The sequence below is a fragment of the Tiliqua scincoides genome, chromosome 2 (assembly GCF_035046505.1).
Source record: "Tiliqua scincoides isolate rTilSci1 chromosome 2, rTilSci1.hap2, whole genome shotgun sequence".
NCBI classification, from domain to species: Eukaryota; Metazoa; Chordata; class Lepidosauria; order Squamata; family Scincidae; genus Tiliqua; species Tiliqua scincoides.
This window is the reverse complement of record NC_089822.1, coordinates 112,357,455-112,376,502: the sequence shown is the minus strand read 5'-3', so window position 1 is coordinate 112,376,502 and position 19,048 is coordinate 112,357,455. Positions and strand designations below refer to the sequence as shown.

Here is a 19,048-nt window from a genome sequence, read left to right as displayed (position 1 = left end):
TGCCTCGGTCTACGCAACAGAGCAGCCCATCCCACATGACCCATGCTGAGGGCTCTTCCTCCACCTCTTGCGCTCAGATGTGTGCCAGCTGTCTGCCTGCAGGCACTTCTTTCCTTGCCAGAGAGGCTGAGCTGAGAGTGCAGCTTGAGAGCAGGACTGAGCAGGCATCTGCTTCTCAAGCCTGTCTCAGTGGCCTCTGCTCTAACTCCTGTGCCACAGTAGCCCCACTGGCCATGAGCCAGGCAGAAGTTGTGCAGCTTCTCCTTTGCTGACAAGTGCCAGCAAGTACTTTATAAGAACATAAGAACATAAGAACAGCCCCACTGGATCAGGCCATAGGCCCATCTAGTCCAGCTTCCTGTATCTCACAGCGGCCCACCAAATGCCCCAGGGAGCACACCAGATAACAAGAGACCTCGTCCTGGTGCTCTCCCCTACATCTGGCATTCTGACTTAACCCATTCCTAAAATCAGGAGGTTGCGCATACACATCATGGCTTGTACCCCATAATGGATTTTTCCTCCAGAAACTCGTCCAATCCCCTTTTAAAGGCGTCTAGGCTAGACGCCATCACCACATCCTGTGGCAAGGAGTTCCACAGACTGACCACGCGCTGAGTAAAGAAATATTTTCTTTTGTCTGTCCTAACCCGCCCAACACTCAATTTTAGTGGATGTCCCCTGGTTCTGGTATTATGTGAGAGCTGCCAGTATTACTTTGCAGCTGCCAGTGTTTTGGTGCAGGAGCAGCATAACAAAAGTATTTGTGCACTTGTCATAAGATATTTTAGTATACTGAATTTGTTCAAAAATCAAAGGTAGATGATGCTAAGTGTTTTGTGTCCAACTGCATGCATTAAAACTGCGGCTACAATTTTACTTTTTGTTGCTTGTCTCTGATATGTTAAGCTAATTTTCTGTGTCCAGTATTTAAATACACACTGTACAGTATAACTAAAACTTAATTAAATATAACCCATGATAATATGGCATTCATCAATGGAACAGCTTGAAATAAGTGTTAATGCCTCTAATCAAGATTGAGTAACTTATTCCCTGGACAGTAGAAGCTAGGTGAAAACTATATCAGCTTGCTAGAGTTTGCAGTAAACTTTGTCCCTCTGGTCAGAAGTGGAAGTCAACTTTGAATTTGAATTTTTTTGTGGTTGAGCTTCCACAACATCCTGATAGTTCCTTTTTATCAGATTACTGGTAAGTTCTAGTCTAAATATCCACTGCTGCTTGCTGGACTGGAGGTCAAGTGATTCTGGCTTGTCTCTTTGATAAATAAAACTCCTAATTTTGGTTTGGTTAGGGTGAAGATTTATGTCCATGGGTCATTATTGCTTCTCCTTGAGGCTTCCTGGCCCCTTCATACTCTATTTTTAGGGCTCTTGTCGAGACCATCTAGTCTGGTATCACCAATCCTATGGCCTGGAAGAATACTGCTTTTCAACCTGCTCTAATTTGTCTTTAGTTTGTGAATTTCTCTGGGATTTTGGTGTTTGTTTTGTCACATACCAGCATGGGTACAATTTTGTAGAAAAGTGGCTTTATATAGGTTTATAATACAATAATGCCTCTGAAGATGCCCGTATCAACAGCATGGTAACATTCCCTTGTTCATCCTAGAGGTATGGTGCTCCTTTAGCATCCTGACACATACCCACCTCTCAGGTCCAGCTTGCTGTCTCATCCACGACTAACCTGCTTAAAACTCAAGAGGGACATGCTTAGTGTCTTCCATTGGTGAAATGGAGTTACCTACCCTCATTTTGATCTTTTAAGCATTTGAGGTTCTGGGCTTTCTGGCCCTTTGATTGGGACAGTTGCGTCACATGCTCACTGGCTGGTGGTGTTCTTCCAACATACAGGTTTCCACCTGAGTGGTATTGTGACTGAGCCACCTGGCCCCAGCGAGCCTGAACACAGTTACCACGTCTCCATCAGCTTTGACCGCTGCAAGATCACATCAGTGAGCTGTGCGTGTGACAACAGAGACATCTTCTACTGTGCCCATGTGGTGGCTTTGTCCCTGCACCGCATCCGTCATGCCCGCCAAGTGGAGCTGCGCCTGCCCATTTCTGAGACGTTGTCTCAAATGAACCGGGACCAGCTACAGAAATTTGTGCAATACCTGATCAGTGCTCACCACACTGAGGTGCTTCCAACTGCGCAGAGGCTTGCTGATGAGATTCTGTTGCTTGGCTCCGAGATTAATCGTGTGCACGGTAGGATCCCTGGGAGAAGAGATTGCAGGAGGGTAGAGAATGGCTGCAGATATGGTTTCAGGGCTCTGGTAGCCAACGTTCACTGCTTGCTCTTTTCTTCATTGTCATCAGAGGGATTATGATAGTGATGGGGTGAAGTTTAAAGAAAGAGGAAATTGTCTTTATTTTGGCTGCTAAGGAATCTAGAATTTACTGCCTGATTTCTTCATTGGTGGTTGAGCTAAAGCCAAGAATCTTGTTCACCACTGTTTATAGAAGCACTAAATGGACACAACTTGTTTATATTAAAAAAGTATTGTAAAGTCATTGTACAACAATTAAATCTACATCAGTGTAGTGGTAGTAGTTTATTTAATGTAGTTTATTTATGCTGGTCTCAGACCAGCATAGAAGTAACAATACAAATTTACAAACATAGCCATAACATTACAATGCAAGCTTACAAGTATATTGTGACCAGTCTCAAGGGAAAATTTTTAAAAAATTAATTATATAGTTCAACAGGATAATACTTTAAAATACCTCAGTGTAATACTATCATAGTAAAATATTGTTAATGCTAGTCTGACACAAATAGCAATCAAAGTTCCTAATCGTCCAGTCTTCAGCCTGATGGTTGGTTGGCAATCTTCAGTCTCGAAAGACTATGGTATAAGACTATAGCACCCGGTATTCCCAGGCGGTCTCCCATCCAAGTACTAAATGGTCTTAAAAGTTAATGTGTCCATTCATAATAAATGAATACAAATAGTTTATTTGTCATGGTTGCTTTTACAATTGCAGTTCTGATTCTGAACTTGACTCACCTGTATAGGTTAGTGGACTGTTGACCTGTTTCAGCTTCAGTGAATTAATGATCTTCTAAAAAATGTATATTCTCATAAATTCACATACCAGCGTTTGAAGGGATTGCAAGTGTCCCCTCTCAATAATGAAGTTAAAGGTATCACAGTCATACGCTTTCATCTGCCCCCTTTTTCTCCTTTGTACCAAAGAATCTGATTTTGCCAAGTCTTATTTCCCTGCACTTACTGGATGGGAGTTTGAGCCTAGTTAATTTCTGTTCAACTTTGCAATGTACTCTGAGGTACAATCCACAGCTGGGTAACATTACAATGTATTCAGCAACTGATCATTTGGTTCTCTCCTCCCAGGTGCTCCTGACCCCACAGCTGGTGCTGGCATTGAGGATGCAAACTGTTGGCACCTGGATGAGGAGCAGATCCAGGAGCAAGTGAAGCAGCTACTGTCAAATGGAGGTTACTATGGGGCAAGCAAGCAGCTTCAGTCCATGTTCAACAAGGTAAAGGCTAGTGTTGGTCTTACGCAGCCCTGCTCCTCTATGTGCTCTTGATTATGAGCATTATCTAAACCAGAGGTGCCCAAACCCTGACCCTGGGGCCACTTGCAGCCCTCAAGGCCTCTCAACGTGGCCCTCAGAGAGCCCCCAGTCTCTGGCCCTCAGGAGGTTTGTTGCACTGGCCCGATGCAACTGCTCTCAGCATGAGGATGACTGTTTGACCTCTCGCGTGAGCTGTGAGATGAGGGCTCCCTCCACTGCTTGTTGTTTCACATCTGTGATGCAGCAATGGCAGCGAAGAAAAGGCTGCCCTTGCTGTTGCGAGACCTTCATTCATTCATATAAGTTCATCTTTAATATATTCATTTATGTAAATGTATGTAAATTTATTCAAATTTTAATGTAAATTAATTTTTTTTATTCCCGGCCCCTGACACAGTGTCAGAGAGATGATGTGGTCCTCCTGCCAAAAACTTTGGACACCCCTGATCTAAACCTTGTCACACACACCCCTGCCTGACAATTCTCCCCTCCTCCTCTGGAGCCAGAGGTTGCTCTTGCAGAACCTGGTCAATGTGGAAATAACTCAGTAGTCTCTCTTTATATTGGGGCCATTCTGTGTATTGGGGAAAGCTACCATTGCTTCAGGTAGATAATATGCCTTTGCTTCTTGTTAATAGATGTTGGGTTTCTGATATTTGGGGAGATAGGATGATGCAGGCAGCCTAGGCCCATCCCTTCCCTGAGGTTAATGGAGGTGATTGCCTCCAGTAGTGGATAGGCAGGGAGCACTGTCTGTCTGCGTTGCTGCTTCTCTACTTCATCCTTCTCCCAGTATTGGAAAAGGAAGAGAGAGGTGGAGCAGAAGAGACAGTGTGCAGGAGAGCTTCTCCAGTGCTTTAACTCACTACTAGCTTCTGCTTCACACTTCCTGCTCTGCTCTGCCCCCCCCCCCTTTCTCAGGGAGTGGGAGCAGAGGTTGACACATTACCAGTCAAGGGTGAGTGCTGTCCCAAGACTGCTTGGCATTTAAAATAGGATGCAGCATTTGACATGCTACCACAGAAGCCAAGGAGGTCTAAGGGCAGTCGGGAGGTGAAGGATGAACTGGAATCAGTCTGGGTGAAAGCAGCCGGCAGTGTTCACATCCCTTGGATGCTGAGGGATCTAGCCTTCAGTGCAGTCAGAAGGGGAAATTAAGCTAAGGCCAGAGAAGCTAAAGCTGGGCTCTCTTAGAGGGTGGGCTTGGCAGTGTGGCAAGGACCCCACCATGACTCCTAGATAAAGAGAGGGGGTTATTGTCTGGAGTCCTCAACTCTCTTCTCTCCTTCCCCAGGTGCGGGAAATGCTGCGAATGAGAGATTCCAATGGGGCACGAATGCTCATCCTGATGACCGAGCAGTTCTTGCAGGATCCACGCCTGGCACTCTGGAGGCAGCAAGGAGCTGGCATGACTGACAAGTGTCGACAGCTCTGGGATGAACTGGGTGGGTATCTCTAATATATAGGGAGGGAGGGGCTCAGAAGAACCCCATGGCCAGGGGCTGTGTGCCACATATCCACAGACTTCAGGTTTCAGTCTCCTTTTAAAACAAACAAACACTTTCTTACATTTGCAGAGAGAAGTTTGAAAACGTGTTTTCAGTGTGTGGTGAAAATTCCAGATACTAGAGGTGGAATGTTCTAAGTCTGCAAAAATGAATTATGCAAAGCGCACTTGAGCCTCCAAAGACCCTGAGTGGTTAGCAAGATTTAAAAAAGCAAGATTAAGAAAAAGCAACAACCAAAAATCACTAATCCCCCAATCAGTTTAACTCTGAAAATTGCCCCTCTCCATTCAGTTGGTCCCTGGGGGAAGAAATTTATAAAGTTGTGGGGAAGCCACTCAGTGCACCCTGTAAGTGTGCTTGATGTCTGCTTGGTTGATATGAGAGTGTCTTGGCTGAAATGGAAAACTGGAGACAAAGGGCCAAGAGTGTGGAGTGGTTCTGGAGCTGAACTTAGACCTGGAAGAGTCTAAGTTCAGATCCTTGCTCAGCCATGAAGCTTCCTGGATGACCTTGGCCCAGTCGCCATCTCTCAGTCTTGCCTATCTCACAGCATGGTTGTGAGGACATTAGGAGGGGAAGAACTATGTGTACCATGCTGAACTTCTTGGAGGAAGGGTGGTGTAAAAATTTGAAAAACAAATGTGTACTGCCTGCAGACAGTGCTGAAACCAGGGTGCTCTGAGAACACCAGCTGCCCACCACAAATGATTAACAGCTGCTTTCTTGGGTGTTAAAAATTGAGACAGGCACAACATTACATGGCCGAATTTAAAAGGAGTTACTTCTGCTGCCACAGTGCCATAAAGCTTCACACCTTCCTTCCCAATTGTGTATGGTGTTAGAGGAACAAGGGGTAGTTTCTTAGGTGTGCTTGTTTCATGCCTGTGCTCCTTTATCAGTCTTCTGTCCAAGAATTACTTTCATACTCTGCACTTAAACTTCTCTCTTCCTTGCCTCCCATATTCCAGTTCTAATGTGATCCTTTTCAGTCCTGGTGAAACCATTTACCATCCCATACCCCCATTTGCCAGGTGGAGTGGGCTGGGGATGATGTTGTTTTGTGTACCCAACCTACCTTGGTGCTCAAGGTGGCATATGGAGGTTCCTGGGTAGCCTCTCATTAATGCAGACCTGCTTAGCTTCACCTTCATTTGCTGTATTGTGCAAATGTGCCTCCAGATTGTAGCTTTGGCCTCTCAGTGATGACTGAGATATCTTTGTTGGAGACCCTCTCTGCTCCGCACCAATGCCTCCCATATTAACATGCCTACTTTTCATTTTGTCTGTGCTTATAGGGGCATTATGGGTGTGTGTGGTCCTGAGCCCCCACTGCAAGCTGGAAGAGCGGGCTCTCTGGCTGCAGCTCCTCAAGAAATGGAACAAGCTGGACATCTGTCCCTTGGAGGAGGGCAACTACTCCTGTGACACTCTTGGAATCAACAGCACCTTGCCATCTAACCCAAACCGTGGCACAGGTAGACTTTTGCAAAAGAAGACTTTTGCTGCCTTCTGGAGAGCTCAGCTCTAGAAATAGAACATTTCTCCCCCATGTCTTGTCTTTGTTTCTCTCTGAGCAAACTTAGTTTATCTGATAGTGTGAGATCTTTAATTCTCTTTTTAAAATATATTCATATATCGCTTTCCAACAAAAGTTCCAAAGCAGCTTACATAGAAAATCAAATAACTAAATGGTTCCCTGTCCCAAAAGGGCTCACCATCTAAATAAAACCCCTAGCAAACAGTCACTAGAAAAGGCACTGTGCTGGGATGAAGCGGGATAGTTACTCTTCCCTTACTAACTACAAGAAGAGCACCACTCTCAAGGTTAGGGGTCTGAGCCTCATTTTAAGTGTCTGATTTTTGAAGCTGTACAGCTTGGTGTCTGAGACTAAGCTGTGAGCCAGGGAGGAGCACCTACTTAATTGTCTCTGCCACAAACTCCCTTGGTGGGTCTTGGGTAAGCATACCCTTTCCTTACCACACATGCTACTGTCTACTACTGCCTATCTTATGGGCACACAACACTGCCTGTCTTACAGGATTCTTGTAAGGTGTACGTGAAGTTCAGTTGAGATCTTTAGGGCTTACTAGAGTCAAATGGGTGTTCCTTGGAGGAGGAAGAGGAGAATGATGATAACCCTGATTTCTCAAAGCCAAGCAGTTCCACACTTTTCACAAGTCCTGGTCTGATCTGTCTCCTTTCTTGGCAGCTGGTGTCAGGCAGACAGTCTTTGGCCGGGCCATCAAGGCTGCAGAGCTTCGCTGGGGAGACTGCCACCTGCAGAAGATTCTGAGCAGCGACTGCTATGGTGTCTCCTTGAAGAGTGGAAGTGACAAGTTGGGCTTCGACCCGCAGGGCCACCCACTTTGGCTGGGTGATGCCTTCCCCATGGCCTGTGCTCGCGTGGATGCCTTGCGCTCCCACGGCTATCCTCGGGAGGCTCTGCGCCTGGCTGTGGCTGTTGTCAATGCCATGCGCTTGCAGCGCCGTCATCAGCTCGAGAGCTACAAGCAGCAGAAGAAAGGTGAGGGGTGCCCAGCAAAGCTGCGTGGGAGGGAGCTGGGTTCAGGTGGGGAGGGGGTCCTTCTTGCTTGAGCCATGCACAAGTCCTGCCAAGTTCAATCCATGGCATCTTCCATGAAAAAGGATCTTGAATTGCAGGGCTGGAAAAGAGCCATTGGAGCCTGGAGAAGGTCAAGGACTCCCTCTGACCTTGCACATGATGTCTTGGTGCTTCTCAAGCACATCTGAGGCTCTGCACAAGGTCATGTTTCAGAGAAGCATGGTGACTTGTGCCAGATTAACTGGCTGCAAGCTGGCAAGTGTGGCTCTGGACCTGTCTGTTTAAAGAACAGAGCAGAAGGGGAAGCAGAGGTTCCTTGGTAGGTTCCTGAGTTCAGTCTTGGTGCCACACCTTCTTCCCTGGTTTGTTGCAGGGGTTGCTTACAACTTATACTTGCCCTATCCATGGGCATCCCCCTTGTTACAAGGCTTGGTTTCTAACTGCTCTTTCCCTCTTGCACACAGAGCTTCTGCACAAAGGCACAACCAGTATTACCAACTTGGAAGGTTGGGTGGGGCACCCGCTGGACCCCATTGGTTGCCTCTGCCGCACCTTTCTGGAGGCCTGCCGGATGGATGATGAAGGACTGGCTCTGTACCCAGGTATTGGTGGTGGGGGGAGTGTTTGTGGTTGCCAGTCCTTCTTCAGAGTTGCCTTACTACTCTTCCAGCAAAGTCTGTCTATCCAGCCAATATTTAGTAGATGACAAGCATAGTTTGGTATCTGGGGACCATTTGCCCTTGTGGGAACACAGCTCAGGCCATGCTAGAATGAGGAGAGTTGCTGGTACTAGGTTCGTGTGACCATGCTGGAGTGGACTTTGAACATGTGGCTGTGTCTGTGCAGGAACTTTCCACTTGCCCAGCAAGGCTACAGTGTGGCTGCAGAACCTTGCACTTTGGTGTAAAACGGCATGGCAGTTGCAGGCCCAAAGAACATAAGAAATGTCTTTATGACTCTGACCAAGGTCTCTCTAGTACGTCACTCTGTTTCTAGTGGTGACCATCTGGAAGCATATGAATTGAAAGTTTAGGAAGGCATAAAGGTGGTGTCCCTCTCCTGTCCTTTGTCCCATCATCTGGTGTTCTGAGATATACTATTCTCCTCTGTGTGTGGAGGTTCCATTTTAGCTGTTGGGGCTAAAGTGATAGACTTGTTTCCCTTCTCTGCCCCCTGTTGCTCCTACCTGCAGATTCAATAGTCAGAGGGCCACTGTAACCATGTATTTGTGTTGCTTGTGAGGTTTGGATGCACCGAATGTCCTGCGCAGATTCCGTCTCTATTATATTTGTGTAAAATAGGGATGGTGAACTTCTTACAAGATTGGCATCAGATGTGCTGGCCTAGTTTCTTTCTAAAGATCGGTGTGCTTGTGTGTGGAGGAGGGGAGAATTCTTTGTGCCATTTCTGCCCTCTGCCCAACCTTTCCTCCTCCCCCAGACTTGGCAGCAGAGCCCAAGAAGGCACTGTACCAGCATGTGCCGGTGCCCTCGAGTCCGGGTGAGTCCTACTTCATGCTGGCCCTGGAGGTGGCACTGCTGGGACTGGGGCAGCAGAGATCCATGCCAGAGGGGCTCTATGCTCAGGACAAGGTGGTGCGCAGTGAAGAACAGCTGATTGGGCTCCTGGATGAGATGGAGCTGGATGAACGCCTGGTGCCCGTGCTCCGAAAACAAGCTGCTGTCCTCCTGGATGGTAAGTGGGTCGGGATTTGTTTACCCTGGAGGTCAGGCACTCAGCACCTTGCCCTGGAGAGAAGCCGCATGGGCTGCTTCTGCACCCAGAAGCACCCAGGATGGGATGCACCCAGCCGCATGGGTGGTGAGAGAGAATGTGGTATGCTCGTGAGCAGGGGGATGTAAAAGGCTGCCCCAGTGTAGGAGGACTCTTACTGAAGAGGGCTTTTTCCCAGTTGTCTTCACTGAATCCCCAGAAGCAAGCTTCAGAATTACCTGAAGCAGAGAAGAATGACAGCAGGGCTGGCAAAGATAGTGTTGTCTCACCTACCCAAGTGCAATGTCAACTGTTGCAATTAGGTTGCCTCTGATTTGGTTAGTAAAGGACTTGGCTGAGACCGCGTGAAGCTGGTTATAGCAAGCAGGCAAAGAGATGTAGTATGATTCTACATCTTAATGCAGAAGGGACATTGCTAGTCCCAGGTCTGAGTTGCTGGCAGTAGGAGGAATTGATTGAGGCAGAGCTGTAAGAAGGATAGAAGCTGAAGGGCACCTGCCCAGGGTGCTGCACCAAGGGGGGGTCTCATGATTGCCCCTCAGGCTCCGCCCTGTTTATGGAGGAGATGCTAGCTGCTTTGTACCCACTTTGCACCTCCCTTCAAGGGGAGCCTCCACAGGAGAAGGAAGGGGGGGGTGCAAAGCTGCAGCAGCAAGTGCCCCTGCTCCAGGAACAACTTGAAAATGACATCATGTGACATGATGTCACATAATGTTGGAACATCACTGCCCTGGGCACTGGGGCAGTGCATTACACCTCTGGACTGAGTGTTCCGCATTCAGCATGCCCTGGGATCTGAGCCCTGTGTGAAAGGGCGAGCACCATAGGTGCTACTGTGGGGTTGAATATTGGACCCATCCTAACCCTTGGATTTTGGATAAAGCTTGGTTGTACAAATGGGCAGGGGCCAGTCCTACCTGGTTCATCTGCCTGGTGGGATTTGTTGTTGGTCCTTGGTTCACCATCCTTTATCCCTGTTCTTTGGGGGAGAAGAATATTTTGGGTAAAAGTGGAAAGGTACAGATTTGTGGCAGAGCACCTGCTTTAAATGAGAAGATCCCAGGTTAGATCTCCAGATGGGGCTGAGAGGGGCCCTGTCTAAGATCATGGAGAACTGCTGCTGCCAGGAATTGCAGACACTGAGCTAGATGAACAACGATGTGATGAGAGTATATGGCAGCTTCCTAGATCAGAGTGCTTGGAGAGGGGCGTGATTATGCTCTTAACCAGCCACCTGCCTGTTTCTTCCAGGGGGCCCTTTCAGTGGATTTGGGGAGGTTGTGTTCCGTGAGAGTGTTCCCATGCACACTTTTGCCCGTTATCTCTTCACCGCCATGCTGCCCTATGATCCTGAGCTCGCCTATCGCTTGGCGCTGCGAGCCATGAGGTATGTATCACCTCCACTGTTAAATTGTTTTGTAAACTTCTCTTGATTGAAAAGTGGTATTATAAACATTCCTAATAATAATAATAATTTACCAGCCTTATTCTTTGCACTAGTTCTGGCATGAAAACTTTTCCGGTTGTTCTTCACGGCCACCATCCAGTCCAGCTAACGTTTTGCTATACCTAACTCTTTGATACCCCCACCTCTCTTCACTGGCCATCCCCTCTTCTGTTTGCTGCCACATGCTGTAGTTCATGACATTCAGGGAGATCATCGACTCCCATTTGTAATGTTGACTTCCCCTCCCTCAAACACTGAAAAACAAAATTTGTTTTTTCCAAAGATCTGCTTGAACTCAGTCCTGCACCCTGGGAGTCATTGGGCCCCAGTAACTCTGGCATGCGAGATACATCTCTTTCTGAAGTGGCAGCAACCTAACCATTCCCTTTCTTAACTTCTGCAGGCTCCCTGTTTTGGAGACTGTATTGCCTGCCAGTGACATCCTACATCAGAACCCTCTGGACTCCATGATGGCCAATCGCTTCCCTCGCTGGTTCACCCTTGGTCACCTGGAAACACGGCAGTGCGAGCTGGCATCAGCCATGCTTACAGCTGCTAAAGGTAGCCCAGCTGTGGAGCAGAGGGGTCAGAGCTTTGGGAAACAATGTGTCTTGACAATGTGTCTCCCCACTCGAAGAAGGGAACTAAGTCAGAGCAGTGACGTGTAGGCTTGAATTCTGTCTGAAAAAGGTGTGATGTTGTGTGTTTCTTGCCATCTTCTAGGTGACCCCAGTTGGCTGCGCATGGTCCTGGGCTCCATCCAGCAAAACATTCATTCTCCAGCTTTGCTCTTCAAGCTGGCCCAAGATGCCTGCAAGACGGCCACTCCAGCCAACACTCCTCCAGACACCACCTTGCTTAACATCTCCCTAGAGCTTGGCCTGCAGGTGAGGCCTGTGTGTAGATGTCATTCCAGCCTCTGGGGATTTAAGCATTTTCATGTCCAGTTTTTGTCCAGTTGAGGATCCTGGACTATGGCCTTTGGGCAGACCCCATTCCAGTTAAACCTTTGAGACCGGTTTCTTTAGCAATGGAATCCCCATAATGTGCTCAGTTTACTTCACTGGCCAACCACAGAGAACTTAGAAAAGACTTTCTCATGACTGAATATTTTTTCTTTGCACTAGTCATTAATTTTGTACCCCAGATGCAGTAAACAAGGCCCTACATGGATAAATGAGAGAGTACTGTATTCCTGAATGCTATTGTTTTGTGTGAGTTTATGTTCAGATTGTTGCACATAATGATTTCAGAATGTGATAGATTTGATGCTTTCTTAGCAGAGGTCTGGCTGCTACCTTATCTATTTTTATATTCTATTTTTGTATTTGTCTGCCTTTTGGGAGGCTGGACAAATGTCAACGTTTTTAACTTGGGTGCTGGCTGGAGGTTTCTGGTTATGTACTTGCTAAGTTTTGGACAAAAGGATTTGAGAGAATTCTTTAATAATCAGAGTGTTTGTATAGCAGAGATGTCCAGCATTAGTGCTTTGCATTTCACTGTAATTACGTATTTCAGATAGGAATTTAACTGCAGTTGGTGAGGCAGAAAGTTGAAACGGCAGTTGCATGCTTATGCACCTTTTACAAATTAGCACGAGGCACAATTCACCAGGAAGTTCTCTTGTGCAAGCACCTTTGAAATTAACAAGATCATGTGCAGGTGAACTCCTGTTTAGTTTGTGCTGTGTGTGTTAAATCTGCCTATCTAGCACTCTGCCATCCATAAGAGCACCTGCTGTCTGCCTCAGGGCTGCCTCTAGTGGGAATTGAAGCTTAAGGGGATGATATGAATTCTTAATATTTGAGACTGTGCCCTGTTTGGTCTTCCCTTGAGACACGCCTGCAGTTAATATCATAGCAGCCCCACTTTCCATGAGGCAGGTGTTGGGTGCCTTTAAGGCAAATTGTGGTGTTCCAAGCTCCTGGCCAAGTTTGGGTCTCCAACCTATCTTCAGAGCAGCAGGCTGTGTAAAAGGGGCTTCTGCTTTATGTTCCTTATGCAACTGTTTTCCCAGGGAGCTATTTATAGCACTTTTTAGTGTGCAAGGAACTTTGCTGTTTACTCATTTAGTGCTTTTTTTGGAATAAGTAATCAGTGGTCCCATCTGACAGTTGGAGAATGAAGAGGGAATGATTTTCACAAAGACTACCCAGGGATTGGATTCCAAGTTCCTTGTTGCCCATGTCCCCATTCTTTCTGCCACAACTAATTTCCAAGGTGTCTGGCGGCAGCAGTGCACTATCCATGCCACACTCTAGGAGGGAAGTGGAATATGTGATGAGTGACATTGTGGCTCCCTTGGGCATTCAAAGTCTCTTAAGAAATGCTCACTTTTCCCATTGCTCTTCCCATAGGTCATGCGAATGACGCTCAACACAATGACCTGGCGTCGCAGAGAAATGGTTCGCTGGCTCGTCAGCTGTGCAACTGAAATTGGTGAGTGGCTGTGGATGCTGGGAAGGTGTTGCTGCCAACATGGAAGGTCTCTTACCTGCTCGCTGAAGCTGCTGGGCTTTTCGCCAGCACACGGAGCTTGGCAGGGTTCTGTCCTGGGCATTGTTACTGCTTTTGCCCCTCTCTCTGTCCTTTTAAATAGATGGGCTGTTTTTGATGGGGTAGTCCAAGAACAACAAAGCAGATAATTTTCAGTGAAACCTAAATATTTCTGGATTATTAAACTATTTCAAACTACTCAAAAGTATTATCTGTGGTGGAGAATTATTCACACCTGGATTTAGACTTCTCTAAATCCAGTGCAGTCCTGTGCGTGTCAACTCAGAAGTAAACAGCATGGAGTTCATTGGGACTTGCTTCCATGTATGTGTATAAGATTGCAGTCTCAGTTTAACTTCCGTTCTTTCAGGTTAATGAGAAGTGTTTATTTAGAATGGCTTACAGAGCAATTAAAACATGAAAACCAAAATACTAAAAACAACAGGCAGTGGCCGGCCTTCCCTGCTCACAAAGTAGCAACGAACAGCCATTTACCAGACACTGGGTAGCATCCAAGCAGGTCAACAAAGACCTTTTAAAAGAGAGAGGTGTTAATCAGCTGTTGCAAGATTGGCAGCAAAGGGGACCTGCTGCACCTCACCGGGCAGTGGAATGGTGAGTGGGGGCCACCACAGAGAGAGCCCTCATATCAGCTGTATGGGTGTCTCCAAGAGAGCTTGCAGGATGAAGAGACTTGTGGTGCGGGAGGAGTCTGCTGTTGAGGTACTGCGGCCCTAAATGGTGTAGGGCTTTAGAGGTCATAATCAGTGGTTGTATAAGCAGGCATTTGTTGGCACTTGAGCAGCTCCACTAGCTCTCAGACTTTTTGAAGCCATTCCTGTTTTGAAGGAACCCCAGCACATGTTGGCACGGGGGAAAAATCACCCTGATCATTATAACAAGATTAACCTGTTTCTGCTCCTGGTTTGTATTTTTGTTGGCTTGTTTATGAATGTCCAAGGTGCCTTTGCGTGGCTGTTTTTAAATCAATGTTCTCATGCTCATACTCCCTGGCAATGAATTGCCCTTCTTAAAAACTGACCTTGTACACGTGCGTACAGCCAGCAAATTTCTGACCCTCATGAAAGGTGCTAACAGCTGAAGGTGAACAGCATCAAGGAGCAAAGTCCAGCAGAAGTTCTCATGTATAAGTCCTACTGATGGTTGTATTCTTCCACCATTCCAGTGAGGTATTCTGCTTTGTGGCCTGCAAATGACCCTCTTGCCCTTTCTCCCCTCTGTCAGGTGTCCAGGCACTAATGAACATTATGCAGAACTGGTACACACTCTTCACACCCATCGAAGCAACAACCATTGTGGCCGTGACGGGCACCACACACGCCACATTGCTGAGACTGAGCCTGAGTGCGGGGCAACGGGATGAGTTGTGCAGCTGCGCCCGGACACTGGCACTACAGTGTGCCATGAAGGATCCACAAAATTGTGCGCTGCCTGCGCTGACGCTCTGTGAGAAGAATCATGCGGCCTTTGAGGCAGCCTACCAGATTGTGCTGGACTCAGCAGCCTCTGCCGGCATGGGCCATTCACACCTCTTCACTGTTGCCCGGTACATGGAGCATCGTGGGCTGCCTACACGTGCCTACAAGCTGGCTACACTGGCCTTTTCACACCTCAGCATCGCCTTCAACCAGGACACCCACCCCGCCCTCAACGATGTCCTCTGGGCCTGCTCTCTCAGCCAGTCACTGGGGAAGAGCGAGCTGGCTGCCATTGTCCCACTCATCATCAAGAGTGTGCAGTGCGCCCCCATGCTCTCTGACATCTTGCACCGCTGGAGCCTACCGCCTCCAGGCCTCACTTCACTAGGTGCAGGGCGCCGTGGGGCAGGCAGTGCTGGTGCTGGGGGTAAGCTCTTTGCTGTGGACAAAGCCCCTCTCTGCCAGCTTCTGGAGGCAGCCATGGCTGCCTACATTAGCACCACCCATTCACGCCTCACCCACATCAGTCCCCGGCACTATGGCGAGTTCATTGAGTTCCTTGGGAAAGCCCGTGAGACCTTCCTGTTGGCACATGAAGGACACATGCGCTTTGGCCAATTCCTTGACAACCTCAAACAGATCTACAAGGGCAAGAAGAAATTGATGTTGCTTGTGCGTGAGCGCTTTGGCTAGTGGGAGGCGGCAGGCAGATGGACATATCTCCCCCTTTAGCAGAAGCACTGGCTTGGAGGGCTGGCTGGAAAGATCTGTTTCCCTTGGGGCACAAGTGCTTTGGGTATGTGGTCAGGCAAGATCTGGATTTCTGCCTGGATTCAGAAACCCTTTGCCTGGGTTGGGAGAACAATAAGGTCTCTCCTACTCTTCAGTGAAGATGCACCAGGACTGTAGAACTGAGCAGAAGGGTCTGCACTTTGGTTGGAGGTCAGGCTGGAGCCCTCTGGTTGTGGGGAGGGGGGGTTTCTGCAGGACTGGGCTGGGCACAGACTGTTTGGTAAACGTTGAAGCTCCAGCTCTTCCATCACCCCGCTTAGCGGGATAGGAAGGAGCACTGGGCCTGTACTCTGATTGTAGGAGTTGCCGATTTCAGTATTAAGCCACAGGATGACAAGAGGAATTCCCCACATTGACTGGAGATCCTAAACCCTGGTGGGGGTCTTACTGATGGTGGGGATCCTATTCTGTGGAATTTCATAGCTGCTGTTCCAATTTTCTATTTTGGACCCAGTGATGGTAGATATGACCTCATTTTTGCAAGTTGGGGTGGGATGCCTGGCTGCATCTCCTCTTTCACACAAGCCACCTCTGCCCCTGTTCTTTTCAGTGATTCCAAATTCCTCTGGACTATAAAACCTGTGCTGATGTCTCCCTAACTGGAGGTACAGTGGGATGTTGTTACAGGAATGGAGCCCCAACAAGCTCTGATGGTCTCTTTGTGCTGATAGCATTCAAGTTACTGTCCCTTGATGTTGAACGCACCTGGTGCAGAAACACCCCCCACCTCACTACCAGGGCTGCCTTGGCCAGAACAAATGTTCTCAAACACAACTGGAGCCACTTTCTGCTGGGTGATTGGCAGTAGGGCTAACATCAGTCTACAGGTGGCAGATGGGATTCATGCTGGGGGCAGTCTGGCCAATTCTGTGAAGGGGGTAGACAAGCCGGATCTGCTGAGCCAAGAGCCCACAAGAGTCTTTTACCTTTGGAAGAGTTCAGAGGGGCTTCCTGCCCAATCTTTGGCCTTGGAGAGGGCTCATCCGCAGGTCACATTTCTCTTTCCTTCCCCTACACCCCATGTTAAGCCACATAATGCCAACTGCAGCCTTTCTCTGCTAGAGAACTGGAAAAGCAAATGGTTTCCCCATTCAGTCACCCCTGTTCTGTTCCAGCCGTGCAGTTGGGGACCATGTTGTAGTCCTTTGTTTTCCCAAGCATATCTCCCTGCATGCACATTACCAGAGCCCTCCAAACTGGTCAGTATTTCAGCTTTCTCTTGGCTGTGGTCACAGATCATACTTACTCCAGACCCTGCTTATGGGGGTTGGGAACCAAGGGCACCCAGGGGAGCCAGTGTCCTATTCTGTAGTTATCCCCTCTTTAACTTAGTTTCCAGTTAAACACCCTCAGACTCCTACAACTGAAGGATTCCCATTCTGTCTCCTCCAGCATAGAATTCTGGAGCTGCTGATGGATTGACAGCTCATACCTCAAACCTCCCTCATTCAGGCCAGGACAGTGCTTCTAGGTGAAGGGCCTGGCCTGGGACCTTTTGCAGCTCCAGGGTGGCTATGTCATGCAACCCTAGAAGTGTGCTGCAGAGGATCTTGGGGTGTGGCTCTTGAATTGCATGCTGCTTCTGTGGCACCCCTCAGATATTGCTGCTCTAAGCGACTGCTTGTGCAGCCAGGCCAGCTCTTCCTAGGAGAGACTGGTGTTTCCCCTGGAATTAGGTGGAAGGAGTTGTGGCCACTCGTAGGGTGCTCAGTGATAGTTCCACAAACACCCTGCTCCAAAATTCCACTTTTTTTCTGCTGGATAAAATCTACTCAGGAACAAACCACAACAAGCTCATGCTACTAATTAGATTATTGTGAAGACAAAATATTGTTTAAAATTAATATATATGAAGAGGCAAAGGGTCCAGAGGGGACTCCTTTTGTGCGCATGGGGTCAACAGGGGCCTGTGTCCTGTGCTCAGCCCCTCTTGGCCCTTCGTGTTGGTGGAGATGTTGGTGTGTTGCACAGCTCCACTTTGGAGCCAGCTAGTCAGTTTAAAAGGTTTTTTTGGTTTTATTTCTTTGTTTTCCTGTATTAAAGAAAATTCCTGTAATTTTGTAATTTTTTTTCCTATTTATTGAATCATTTATTGTATTATTTTGTAAAAGGTTTAACATAAAATCACAATGTTTTTTGGTTTCTCTTTTGGACGTGTTTGTGAGTTCTGTGTTTTTTTTTTCCTGCAAAGACCTGAAAGAATCGATTTGAGTGCACTAGCCCAAGCAACTCTTTCATGAAAGAAATGGATAAACGAGGATATATTTTACAATAGCCATTCTTAAACCTTGCTGTCATGCAGTCCTCTCTCCCAGTTTGCTTGCTCCTTCTTGCCTTGTGGCTTAAGAGTGAAAATGAAAAACTGTACTCCTTCTATACTCCAGTGCAGCTATATTTCGTGTTGCTACCAAAAGGAGGAATGTACCCAAATGTTACTAGATAGCTAGCAGGCTTGCACAGGTCCTGTGGACTGAGCCATTTGTCAGGCAAGAGCCTGTTCTTCAGATGGCAGGACTTAGGTTATAAGTTTGCCTCAACTCAACTTGTTGCAAAGGGCTTTCTAGAGGGCAGTTGGGATACACAGAGGAGGGTTTAAATGATAGGTCAATTAAAACAAATATAAAATGCTTAATGTGTCTCCTAATCTAGATAGGTTCCCTAATTCTGGGTTTATGCTATTCCTTCAGCTTGCATTGGAAGTTGGAGAAGGGCTCACAGTGAAGATCGCCAGGTCTCAAGCTTTGAAATGAAGTGTCAGGATGGGGCATTTTCAGGGTTTTCTGAGGAAGGAGTTCAGTCTCAAGATTGAGGGAACAGGCTGTTACCTGTTTTCTGCTTGATGCTGCCACATTGTGGCACATAGGGTTTCACTCTTAGGCACTGGCCATAGTGAACAGGTACTCAAACTGATGGGTCGTGACCCACCAACTTGTGTAGTGATATCCTGTTCCCTATAAGGAGTAGGGGCAGGGGGAAAGCAGTGAAGCAATCCCCAGCATCGTGCCCCTGTGGGGGAAGGGAGGCTATTTAAAACTAAACATACATGCTCTCAGGGTCCTGGAGATGTGGGGAGCCCCATGGAGCGCTTACAGGGCTCTCCATGGCTTCTAACTGCTGGAAGCTGCAAGTGCAATAAAACCGGGAGTAAAGCTCCCAGGAAGTTTGAGAACCACTGCCTTAGATTTCACTTCTATCCCACCAGGCCCTATTTTATTGAGCGCCATGAGCTCTAGCAGGGTCAGGTGCTACCTCCTGCCTCCCAGGGCCTGACTACATGGTACATTGAATGCATAGTTTGACCCTTCAGTGCTTGTGTTTTTGTTAAAAATCAATAAGGAGGGAAGGTTAAAGCCTGTCTCCAGCTGGCCTGCCATCCCTATCTAAATTGGCCCTGTGCAATTGATTTTTAACAGTAGTAACAAATTGCATTCACATCATTTGGCTCTTGGGGTGTGAGCCTCAAGGAATGTGAAAGGCCTGCTTACACTCTAATCT

At 47.5% G+C, this 19,048-nt stretch overlaps 1 protein-coding gene across 1 annotated transcript in view; it reads left to right on the top strand.

The window, feature by feature from the left end:
* ZSWIM4 (zinc finger SWIM-type containing 4) overlaps window positions 1–17,672 on the top strand; it is a 37,038-nt gene extending 19,366 nt beyond the window's left edge. The window contains exons 3-14 of the mRNA XM_066616427.1: window positions 1,875–2,231; window positions 3,386–3,534; window positions 4,868–5,018; window positions 6,377–6,556; window positions 7,292–7,606; window positions 8,110–8,247; window positions 9,086–9,340; window positions 10,631–10,766; window positions 11,230–11,387; window positions 11,550–11,713; window positions 13,184–13,265; window positions 14,568–17,672. Of these exons, the coding sequence (XP_066472524.1) occupies window positions 1,875–2,231; window positions 3,386–3,534; window positions 4,868–5,018; window positions 6,377–6,556; window positions 7,292–7,606; window positions 8,110–8,247; window positions 9,086–9,340; window positions 10,631–10,766; window positions 11,230–11,387; window positions 11,550–11,713; window positions 13,184–13,265; window positions 14,568–15,454 (2,972 nt within the window). The 3' untranslated portion in view covers window positions 15,455–17,672. The remainder of the gene's footprint in view (window positions 1–1,874; window positions 2,232–3,385; window positions 3,535–4,867; window positions 5,019–6,376; window positions 6,557–7,291; window positions 7,607–8,109; window positions 8,248–9,085; window positions 9,341–10,630; window positions 10,767–11,229; window positions 11,388–11,549; window positions 11,714–13,183; window positions 13,266–14,567) is intronic.
* The last annotated feature ends 1,376 nt before the right edge of the window (window positions 17,673–19,048 follow it).